Consider the following 12,397-nt stretch of genomic DNA (forward strand, 5'->3'; position numbering starts at 1 on the left):
AAAAAAACTTCCTTTTTTTGTCTCTAAAATGCTTAATCTCTATTTTCTGTTCTACTTTTGAATATCATCGAAAGGCTAATTTATTTCAGTTTTTGTAGAACAAAGAATGTCTCATTTTCATATATTTAAAAATATATATATACACTATATTGCCAAAAGTATTTGCTCACCTGCCTTGACTCACATATGAGCTTAAGTGACATCCCGTTCCTAATCCATAGGGTTCAATATGACGTCGGTCCACCCTTTGCAGCTAGAACAGCTTCAACTCTTCTGGGAAGGCTGTCCACAAGGTTTAGGAGTGTGTTTATGGGAATTTTTGACCATTCTTCCAGAAGCGCATTTGTGAGGTCGCACACTGATGTTGGACGAGAAGGCCTGGCTCTCAGTCTCCGCTCTAATTCATCCCAAAGGTGTTCTATCGGGTTGAGGTCAGGACTCTGTGCAGGCCAGTCAAGTTCATCCACACCAGACTCTGTCATCCATGTCTTTATGGACCTTGCTTTGTGCACTGGTGCACAGTCATGTTGGAAGAGGAAGGGGCCAGCTCCAAACTGTTCCCACAAAGTTGGGAGCATGGAATTGTCCAAAATGTCTTGGTATGCTGAAGCATTCAGAGTTCCTTTCCTTGGAACTAAGGGGCCAAGCCCAGCTCCTGAAAAACAACCCCACACCATAATCCCCCCTTCACCAAACTTTACACTTGGCACAATGCAGTCAGACAAGTACCGTTCTCCTGGCAACCGCCAAACCCAGACCCGTCCATCAGATTGCCAGATGGAGAAGCGCGATTCGTCACTCCAGAGAACGCGTCTCCACTGCTCTAGAGTCCAGTGGCGGCGTGCTTTACACCACCGCATCCGACGCTTTGCATTGCACTTGGTGATGTATGGCTTGGATGCAGCTGCTCGACCATGGAAACCCATTCCATGAAGCTCTCTGCGCACTGTTCTTGAGCTAATCTGAAGGCCACATGAAGTTTGGAGGTCTGTAGTGATTGACTCTGCAGAAAGTTGGCGACCTCTTCGCACTATGCGCTTCAGCATCCGCTGACCCCGCTCCGTCAGTTTACGTGGCCTACCACTTCGTGGCTGAGTTGCTGTCGTTCCCAAACACTTCCATTTTCTTATAATACAGCTGACAGTTGACTGTGGAATATTTAGGAGCGAGGAAATTTCACGACTGGATTTGTTGCACAGGTGGCATCCTATCACAGTTCCACGCTGGAATTCACTGAGCTCCTGAGAGCGACCCATTCTTTCACAAATGTTTGTAAAAACAGTCTGCATGCCTAGGTGCTTGAATTTATACACCTGTGGCCATGGAAGTGATTGGAACACCTGATTCCAATAATTTGGATGGGTGAGCAAATACTTTTGGCAATATAGTGTATATATATATATATATATATATATATATATATATATATATATATATATATATATATAAATTTTGGGTGTTTGTGTCGGGAGTGCTTTATACAAAAAAAGAGAAAGTCGAGTGGAGGGAAGAGGTGAATAAGTGACAGTATGGAAAGGATGTGTTCTGACTAATATGTATGACTAATACACATATGATTCATCTCTTGGTTAAAGGATAACAGCTTGGATTGTTTCTAAGTTGCCAAGTCATCTTTTTGAGATACAGGTGAATTTAGCATTTTATTTAATGGCAAAGTTCCCAGAGCCTTGATAAAGGGAGAGTCCAAGTTATAAGACTGCCAGTAAAAATGTTTCACAGTCAGTGATGAGTTGGAGCTCCATGTCATCTGCTTGTATCAAGTTGGTTTGCTTAAAGTTTCTTTAAAGAAATATAGTTAGTTTATTCAAATTTTGCTGTTTCCTTCAAGCTCTTCTAATACGATGCTTTCAAATGCTCATACAAAAAAGTTTCATGGAAACACGGCTAATGAATCCATGCAATTTGGTGGGTAACCTTAGACAGAAAACTTTCTATTAAAATGGAACAAATTGAAGAAAAGAAGATCAACAGTAATGAGGACAGGAAAACAAACTGAACAGAGCAGGAAACTGATCAGACAATAACCCATTAGAGAATAACCCATTGGAGCATTATTGACAGTAGAGCAACAGATTATTTCCTGACAAGGTGAATCTTGATTCTATATAAAGGCGTACAGTCAAGTTATACCTCCAGAAATCAAATACATATTGTTTTTCACACTTAAATTTTTCTTCATAATTGCCACACTTTGCTAACTTGTTTAGCCGCAGTAGGCTACATCCTTTTTTTACCCCTATGCAAATGCACAGTTGTTTCTGCAAATACACGCACTGGACAAATAATCTAGAAATAAGTAAAAATGTCTTAAATTAAGTGTACTTACCCTTTATTTGAGTAGGTAAATGAGATAGTTTGCCAATGGCATGAGAAATTTTACTCTTAAAATAAGATAATTAAATAACATGCACTCTAAATAAGAAAATGCAATTGTGTTTTCTTATTTTAAATGAAAAATGTCTTGTAAAATTGGCAAAATGTCAATTTTATCTCCTCAATCCGAGAACAAATACTCTTATTTAGGGATGCACGATATAATCGGCCCCCTATCGGTATCGGCCTGTATCGGCCTTAAAACTGAATATCGGACATCGGCCACCCCACCGATATTTAACCCGATATTTGATCAGCTTCTGAGTTTCTAAAGTCTAAAAAAATAAATAAATACTACTTCTTCTTCCTCAGAAACATCTTTTTTACAGACTTAAAAACGTCTAAAGACGAGGGAAAAATTTTTTGATACATTAAAATATCACAATATCTTCATATGCTGATATATTACCATTTAAAAACACCATATCAATCTCTTTTACTAATGAAATATTGCTATATGTCATCGTTATGCTACGAAATCCCCCGAAAATTCACGAAATTTTGCCATATTTTTATATGTTGATAAATTGACGCAGTATCGATCTATTTTACTAACAAAATCTCACAAGAATTTGCAAAAAATCACGAGAGTTTGTAACAGAATGATGAAATTTCACGAGATTTTGAAAGTAAAACAGATCGATACCGCATTTTTAAAAAACAATTTGATATCAGCATATGAAAATATATTTGAGTATATTATTTTTAAGTGTCAGAAATGGATAACAAAACTGCTATTTTCAATGACTACTTATTTTTGTCCAGCTTTAACATCGGTATCGGTATCGGTTATCGGCTACATGAGTTTTAAAATATCGGCATATTGGATCTCGGCCAAAATCCCAATATCGTGCATCCCTACTCTTATTTTAAGAAAAATTACTTATCTAGATTTCAATTATTTCCAGTACACATAGGGCTTTATTTACTTTTACTGTCATTTGTTATACACAGATTATATACAAAACAACATTTTATTTAGTACAGCTTTGCAGAGGGTAAATGAACATTTCCATTCTATAAAGTGCTGCAGTGATCAAATGTAAACAGTGTGGTAGAAAAAAAACATGGTGCAAAAACTGCATTGATGTGGAAGTTCAGAGCATTAATATATATGGTGGAAATATGCCGTATTTTGGTTTGTTGTTATAAGTGTGATGCAGAGTTTATGACATGATTATCAGGTTACTAACACATTAGGTAAGAGCAAAGTGTAAATTTGAAAATTAACAAATAATACGCCAGCAGTATGTGAAAATCTTTCAGAAAAGCATGCAACCATTTTGAGTTAGTGGCTTATATGTTATAAAAAATGTCAAACAACCTGATTCTGCACCTCTAAATCTAAGATTTATGGGCTTCCATTTGCAGGTTTCATCTCATACCTTCACCAGGAAATGATGATGGGGTCTTGGAGCTGTTCTCGCTCTCTTTATTCCAGTCTGGGTTTGAACCTGGAGCCGGTAGGTCAGGGTTTTCATTGTCAGGTTGCTCTGTGGGGATGGAAGTGGCAATCCTCTCCTCCTCCATGGGCATGGGCCTGCTGTTCAGGGAGGAGGTGAATGAGCCTGAAGCCAGAAGGGCAGATAAAGACAAAAAAAGTTACACCACTGCTTTGAATCAGCAAAAAACAAGATATGTTTTTATCTTTTACCATTTAAAGCAGATCAAATACAGTATACAGTAATTATCCCACAAAACTCAAAACTCTCACTTTCCTGACAGCCTTCAAATGGATTGTTCTGGTATTTATTAAATAAAAGTTAGCCGAGCTAACCTTACCTAATCTTACATGCTTACAGTAGCAGCCTTTCAAAATGGCCCTTCCCAGTTTAAAGCCAGCCGAATGGCAGCAAAATCCCCTCCAACTTCCATGCATATTTTTTTACTCTGACTCCACCCTTTAACTGAATTACAGGGTCTGACCAGGAGATAACGCTTCTCTTTAGATCTTAATGTCCACAAATCATGACAAAAAGAATATTTTAGATGCTTAAAAAAGGAATTGGAGGGATCCAGCCAAGGGCACATCAATGAAAGTTGCAGTGTCTCATTTACAGAACAGCTTTTGGCAGCATTTGAAGAAAATTATAATGGTATTTATTTTCCTTTCCCTTTAAAAGAGAGTTTACTTCATCCCCTGATGCCATAACACACAGTGACTGTGATTGCAGAGCCTACAACCTTGCAACAAACTGACACACACCCTAAAGGCTGAGTTTTTTTAACCCAGACATCGTCAAGTTAAAAATTTTGACCCATCACTTGGTTAAAGAAGAGACAATCAGGAGCCTCATCACACTTGAGAGATGATTTTGAACTGCAGAGCGATTGGATCACACTTCACTAAACCTGCGCTATGTATGGAAGCTTTCTTGCAGTTTGGAAACCCCTGATTCAATCTGTCTGCAAGGTTAAACTCTAGCTAATCCTTAAATGCTAGAAGACTTTACATAATTGTGTGTTTTCACAAATCAGCAAACATTTTCCCAAATATCAGCCTGTGCTTTATTTAAAGGAATAGTACACCCAAAACACGATTAGCCTTCATCTTCTACTCACCCCCATGCTGAACAACACTCTGGAGTACTTTTTTGATATCTCAAATGCATCTGGAGATCTGGGAGGCTTCTTGCTGTCTGCTGACATTCAAATAATGGAGGTCTATTGTGCCCGAGGCAGAAAGGTCCATAAAAGTCCACAAAAAACGTGTCAATATTCCTCCATACTGCTCGTCCAATGTATTCCAAGTGTCCTGAGTGGGTAGCATCCAGAATTTACTCGAAACGAAGTCATTTAGAATGTTTTTAGAGCATAAACAGTAGTGTATAGGATTTCCTGAAAGCGCGCGCCGGCGCGTTCATGACGCTACGGAAGCCGGCAGACCAAACCAGATGAAAGTGCGCATTCAGCGTCTGCTCTGCCGATAATGCAAGCGTAGAAGGAGAAATGTGCTGTTTACCTGTGCAAAGAAAGAAACAACGAAAGAAAAATGTCTGAGGACTTCATTGTTGAGGAAGAGAATGAGTTCTTTGCCGAGCTGAATGCGCACTTTCATCTGGTTTGGTCTGCCGCGGTTTCCGTAGCGTCATGAACTCGCCGGCGCGCGCTTTCAGGAAATCCTATACACCACTGTTTATGCTCTAAAAACATTCTAAATGACTTCGTTTCGAGTAAATTCTGGATGCTACCCACTCAGGACACTTGGAATACATTGGACGAGCAGTATGGAGGAATATTGACACGTTTTTTGTGGACTTTTATGGACCTTTCTGTCTCGGTCACCATAGACCTCCATTATTTGAATGTCAGCAGACAGCAAGAAGCCTCCCAGATCTCCAGATGCATTTGAGATATCAAAAAAGTACTCCAGAGTGTTGTTCAGCATGGGGGTGAGTAGAAAATGAAGGCTAATCATGTTTTGGGTGTACTATTCCTTTAAGGTAGAATAATCAGAAATGTTTGCATTTGTACGATCAGTTGCAATAAAACCACATTTGCATCAGACTTAATCTGCAACTCATCATCTTGTTAATGAACGTTCACAGATTAGATTCTGTAAACAAACAAACAGCTGCAATCGGGTGCAACAAATCCATGAATTGAGCTTAAACTATAATAGACAGGCCTATGGTATTCTGAGATTACACACATGAAAAAGGTCTGTGAAATAATTTATGAGTTAAACACATTTTCCTTGAAAATAAATGTTCAAGGGGAAAAATTCTATAAGGGAGTAGGATGTGTGATACAAGGTCCTGAGAAGCACCATCGAAACTAGTCATATAACTATTAAAAATATTTGTCTACGTTTATGAATTAATATATTTACTTAATTTATAATTTGTTATTATTTTTTCTTCCTTTTTGCTTTTTTTCACTTTGTCCTTTTAGTTTTACTGTGTAACTTCATCAGGGGAAGAGAGGAAGGGACGGAGAACGGGGAGAAAGGTTTGCTGTTTTCATGCCTGTAAAAATGTTCAATTTAATTTGTTGTAAATTCCAAAAAAAACTAATGAACATATGTTTAAAATAAAATATTCAAGGGGCTCTTCTTGGGCTTCTTAATGCCGTCAACCCTGCCGACAATATGGATTTATTTTTGTGTTTTCTCATGTAAATTGATATTGTAAACACTTAAATCAAACCTAAATTAATTTCAAAATTAAAACCATATTAGGGAGGGACAACATTTTAATTTCAATTTTACTCTGTTCAGGTTTCAACCTTTTGAAAATCTGCGATGAATTCCACTTTAGAGTCTGTAGAAATCTGAGATTAACGCTGTGGCACCTAATAGGAAGGAATGACTCAAAGAGTAACTGGGTGTCTACCCTGCTCACAACAAAAACAAGCAACCCATTTGACTAGACATGTCAATTAGTGACTCAGAACTTCTTTGGGTCTCGCTGTTCCGTTGTTTTATGTAGAATTGTACCATCTGACCTTTTTTACGACCTCTCATTATCTCCAAAATATTACTTGCTTTTAAAAGCATGTTTAAACACTGTTAAGCTGTTTTTTGTGCCAGTTCACTGCTGTTCAGTAAATCCTGCAGTGCCCTGTGCCAGTAAAAAGACAAAGAAAAGATTTAAAGCAAAACTACCACTCTAAACTAAATAAACCTATTTTTTTAAATACATTTCTTTCAGTTGATGTAGGTTTATTTTATATGCCACTTTCTGCATGCATGTGCCATTTATTAAAGGAATAGTACACCCAAAACACGATTAGCCTTCATTTTCTACTCACCCCCATGCTGAACAACACTCTGGAGTACTTTTTTGATATCTCAAATGCATCTGGAGATCTGGGAGGCTTCTTGCTGTCTGCTGACATTCAAATAATGGAGGTCCATGGTGCCCGAGGCAGAAAGGTCCATAAAAGTCCACAAAAAACGTGTCAATATTCCTCCATACTGCTCGTCCAATGTATTCCAAGTGTCCTGAGTGGGTAGCATCCAGAATTTACTCGAAACGAAGTCATTTAGAATGTTTTTAGAGCATAAACAGTAGTGTATAGGATTTCCTAAAACCGCGTTCACGAGCCTACGGAAACCGCGGCAGACCAAACCAGACGAAAGTGCGCATTCAGCGTCTGCTCTGCCGATAATGCAAGCGTAGAAGAAGAAATGTGCTGTTTACCTGTGCAAAGAAAGAAACAACGAAAGAAAAATGTCTGAGGACTTCAGTGTTGAGGAAGAGCATGAGTTCTTTGATGAGCTGAATGCGCACTTTCGTCTGGTTTGGTCTGCCGCGGTTTCCGTAGACTCGTGAACGCGCTTTTAGGAAATCCTATACACTACTGTTTATGCTCTAAAAACATTCTAAATGACTTCGTTTCGAGTAAATTATGGACGCTACCCACTCAGGACACTTGGAATACATTGGACGAGCAGTATGGAGGAATATTGACACGTTTTTTGTGGACTTTTATGGACCTTTCTGCCTCGGGCACCATAGACCTCCATTATTTGAATGTCAGCAGACAGCAAGAAGCCTCCCAGATCTCCAGATGCATTTGAGATATCAAAAAAGTACTCCAGAGTGTTGTTCAGCATGGGGGTGAGTAGAAAATGAAGGCTAATCATGTTTTGGGTGTACTATTCCTTTAAGGCTGCCCTAGCTGCATGAAGCGGACCATCTGCCCATGTAAAAAAACTCTGCAAATAGACTTAATAGTTACAGCTACGTTACTGCAGATTTGCACAGTAATAATCCTTGCTTGTGCTACTTTTGTTTAAGAGATATTATAGATAGTTTTGTAGGTCATCCAGAGGTCATCATGTCCTATTAAGCTCCAAAATGAACCAAAGGGGGCTACTTTTTTAGTGCTTCATTTGCACAGATCTGTGCTGTTAAATCTGTCATTGGTGCTGCTTTAGTTTTAAAGATATATTTAATTATAATATAAGGCTTGTGCTAGATGTTCCAAAGCATTGCATTTCATGTTCTTGTGGCCATCCTGTGCGACTCGCCGGCCAAAGTAAACATAAACAACAGTGGACCACAAAAAGAACAAAAACAAAGGAAAATTGAGTAAATGAACATACTGGATCCCTATGAGCACCGAGACCTGAATGAGCTTCGGAATGTAGGCTAACATTGTCAGACATGTTTTCACTCACTTTATTTGTAAATCTAACATCAAATGAACATTGGCTGGAACACAGTATTCCAGGTATCTTCTTGATACATTTCATTGATATTACCCTGATGTATTCAAGTTTATGCTTTTCTAACAGTGTATTCTCATTATCAGTTCGTATGAAATCATACGAAAAGTTATGCACAGTAATTTCGTACGTTTTTGACATTTCTTTCGTGGTATTTCGTCGTATTTTTACGTCTTGCCTCGAGACAAAATATATCCTTGCGCATGCGCATCTTACACACCATTGAATAACATAGAATTTAACATACAATTAACCCTAACCCTGACCCTAACCCTAAGATACAAAACATCAAGCAACCTAGTGAGAGACATCAAAAAGTAATTATGCACTGTTTTTTCCAGTTTTACGTCGGTCCGCAGATCTGCTTTTTTTGTCTGTCTGGTTGCGCATGCGCACTGATCTGTTTTTTTGAGGAAAAACATCCAAAACGTACGAAATACTGTGCATAAGTTTTCGTACGATTTCATACGAACTGATAATGAGAATATGTTGTTTATAATCACTTTATAATAATGCCAAAATCAAAAAGAAAAAAATATTCACAGTTTATTTTAGATTATGTTTTTAGGCCTTGCTAAGGGATTACCTTCGAGTCAATGAGTCGATGCAATCAACTGGTTTTCCTTAGATAGAAAACTTTGAATCAATCTGACTGGATGATCTGGTTGAACTGTAAAGTGCCTTGAGATGACAATTGGCACCACAGGAGTAACTTTCTGAAGGACTGGTTTGGACATGTCCCCACCAACTTTGGCCTGGTGGGGACAATCCTTATCAATAATTTATTATTTATATTTACTTCAGCCAAAGGTAACAGAGGTTGGGTGCAGCTGTCTGTATTCAGAGCGTTTTGAGTCTGTGTTTTTTTCCCTCTCTTGCGCTGCTCCCATGTCCCGCCTCTCGCCGTGACATCATCGTATCTGTCGCTTTGAGACATCTGGTTTGCAGTCGCATTTCGCTGGTTAGAGTCGCTATGTGGTTGGAGGAGAGACACAGCAGCACTCAGTGAATATTAACCAGCAGCTACTTCGATGTTTAAGTAAAAGTTAGGAGACGGATTGGTTAAAAAAATTTGAGATCATACCACTTGTTTGACAGATTTTTTTCAGCTAAAAATGGCAATAAATGTATGTTTAAACAAGTTAGTATTATAATGCAAGAAGCTTGAGAAAACATAGTTTGTTCTTCTTTACTAGTTAAAAAATCTTGGCTTCTCAGAGGACCATGACTCCCAGTTACAGGTTCAAATTAACATGTTTTCTTATTGTTTTCTTAAAATGTTCTTTGTGCCATCATTATACTAGTAAAGAGGTTCATAAATCTGTTTAAGCAGAGCACAGAGAGAAATAGGCAGGGCTGCAGATTTAAAGGTGAAAAAGATTTACTTGGATATGCAACATGCAATAAAATATATCTCCAAGTTTACCACACAGTTTACAGGAACAAAATATGCTATGTTATATTTAAAAAGCAGCATATACATATTTTTCTGGATGGATGGAATTGAAATTGTACTTCTAAGGATGCATGATATATCGATCTTGGCATCAGAATCAGTTGTTATCCTTTATTTTTTTATACATGAATGTTTTCTATATATGTAAAGCACTGAAAGGCATCTCTATAAATATAAATATAAGTGTATTATTGTTCTCTTGTGTTCTTAACAATAGGAAAGCATTCATTCAGTAATAAAATAATAGAGCTCATTTTTGGAAAATACAAAAACCCAATAAATGTGTTTCAAGCAACTGTAGGTCCATTTTATCAGAAAGTTACACCCTTGATGGGAACTTTATAAATAAACTGAATTAAGGTGAATTGCTGGATGTATGACTATATTATTGTAGTGATTTTGGATTTTATAAACATTTTAGTTGTTCTTTGTGTTAAAACAGCCTATATGAAGATGACAGCAGCAGGCTGATTTCACAGCATGTTCAGAGCAGCAACTAAAGGGCTATAAATTAAGAACACTATTTTCTGTACTTTATTTAATGACATTATGGTTGCATGATGTTCTGCCATGCATTGGGTGCAGGGAGCTGAGATAAACGCAGCTCCGCCTCACGTGCAGCCAAGAGACAGGCGCGCGCCTCACCAGCTGGGCAGCTGTGCGCGCGCTCCCGTGGCCAAATCTCCGAACGCAGTTCTTCGCAAAAGTTACTTTTTTTTTTTTTTTTTTTTTTTTTTTGAGAAGTCTAATGAAATGAATAAACAAAAAATAAAAATGTATAATTCTTCTTCGGTTGATGAAGACTTTGTAAAAAAAAAAAAAAAAAAAAAAAAACTGAGAACCGTTTGTAGAAGTTTCGGGAAAAAAGAGCGTCGCACCGCTTACGACATGACCGATTCATGAAAACACTTTATGAAAGGCTGAAAGTATATCAAAGCTTAATAAAGGAAACCGTAGCCTACAGGGCCTGGAGACACAGAAAGTGGTTGATATTCTGTCTGATTGCATGTCTGCGCGCAGATTAGAAAACAAGTCTATGCATGCAGAAGCCGAACTTTGGCTTCTTTCTCATTTTTATCTTTAACAATACCCACAAGAGGAAGAAAACTAATTCTTACCTTCTCACTTTCTGGGATTCTTTAGGAGCAGAATTTTATTTATTCCCAGATTTATTTTGGACTAAATCATCCTCTGTCTCCTGGACCTCAAGCCCCCGCTGGAGTCCTGTTTCTCTCCACAAAGTTGCCCACTTTCCCCGCAGACAGAAAGTAAAGTCTGTTCGCCTTATCCAGGTGATAGAAACTCCAGATCTCAGAGCATTTTCTCCAGCTCTGATAGTCTTCTCTCCGCCTCCAAAGTGCCTGACTGCGGCTCGCCCAGTTCTCCCAGCAAACCAGATGTTGGCAACTTTTCACTGCGCTCAAATCTCTTTGTTTGTTCAACTTCTGCAGAGGAAGTCCGAATATCTACTAAAAAATGAGCCAATCTACTGATAACCTCAAGCTGAGGGGTATTTCTATGGTGAGGTCACTCTTCTCCACTCACACCCACTGTGCCAGCCTTTGACTTGTGCTGCTGCTCTTTGGGCAGGAAGCAACAGCAGTGATTGAGCTTCCTCCAGTGAAGCGCTCTGGTCTGTCATATAATTACTAATTTAACCAACCAGCGCTCTAAATAAGCAACAGGATTAGGGCCAATGAAAAAAATTAAATAAGTTATTATTTCAGTTTATGATTTTCTCAGAATTCTGACTTTAATTTTACAATACTAACTTTAATCTCAGAATTCTGACTTTAATCTCAGAATTCTGAAATTTTTCTCACAATTCTAACTTAATCTCAGGATTCTGACTTTTTTCTCACAATTCTGACCTTTTTCTCAAAATTATAACTTTAATCTCAGGATTCTGATTTTCTCAGAATTCTGACTTCAATCTCAGGATTCTGATTTTCTCAGAATTCTGACTTTAATTTTACAATACTAACTTTAATCTCAAAATTCTGACTTTAATCTCAGACTCCTGAAATTTTTCTCACAATTCTAACTTAATTTCAGGATTCTGACTTTTTTCTCACAATTCTGATCTTTTTCTCAAATTTATAACTTTAATCTCAGGATTCTGATTTTCTCAGAATTCTGACTTTAATCTCAGAATTCTGAGTTTTTCTCAGAATTCTAAAATTCTAACTTCAATCTCAGGATTGTGACTTTAATCTCAGAATTCTGACTATAATCCCAAATTTCTGACTTTAATCTCAGAATTCTGACTTTTTCTCTGAATTCTGACTTTATTCTCAGAATTCTGACTTTCTCAGAATTCTGACTTTAATCTCGGTATTCTGACTATAATCTCATGATTCTGACTATAATCT

At 37.8% G+C, this 12,397-nt stretch overlaps 1 protein-coding gene across 2 annotated transcripts in view; it reads right to left on the reverse strand.

Moving 5' to 3' along the window:
• mdfi (MyoD family inhibitor) overlaps window positions 1-11,632 on the reverse strand; it is a 61,288-nt gene extending 49,656 nt beyond the window's left edge. Inside the window, exons 1-2 of one of the 2 annotated variants that reach the window (XM_038298142.1) lie at window positions 11,144-11,632; window positions 3,780-3,962 (exon numbers count right to left, since the gene is read on the reverse strand). In XM_038298142.1, the coding sequence (XP_038154070.1) occupies window positions 3,780-3,930 (151 nt within the window). In that variant the 5' untranslated portion in view covers window positions 3,931-3,962; window positions 11,144-11,632. The remainder of the gene's footprint in view (window positions 1-3,779; window positions 3,963-11,143) is intronic. The other variant, XM_038298141.1, reaches the window with a different exon arrangement.
• Window positions 11,633-12,397: the final 765 nt, after the last annotated feature.

This window comes from Cyprinodon tularosa, unplaced genomic scaffold, assembly GCF_016077235.1.
Source record: "Cyprinodon tularosa strain WSP-4 unplaced genomic scaffold, ASM1607723v1 ctg40, whole genome shotgun sequence".
Classification (NCBI taxonomy): Eukaryota; Metazoa; Chordata; class Actinopteri; order Cyprinodontiformes; family Cyprinodontidae; genus Cyprinodon; species Cyprinodon tularosa.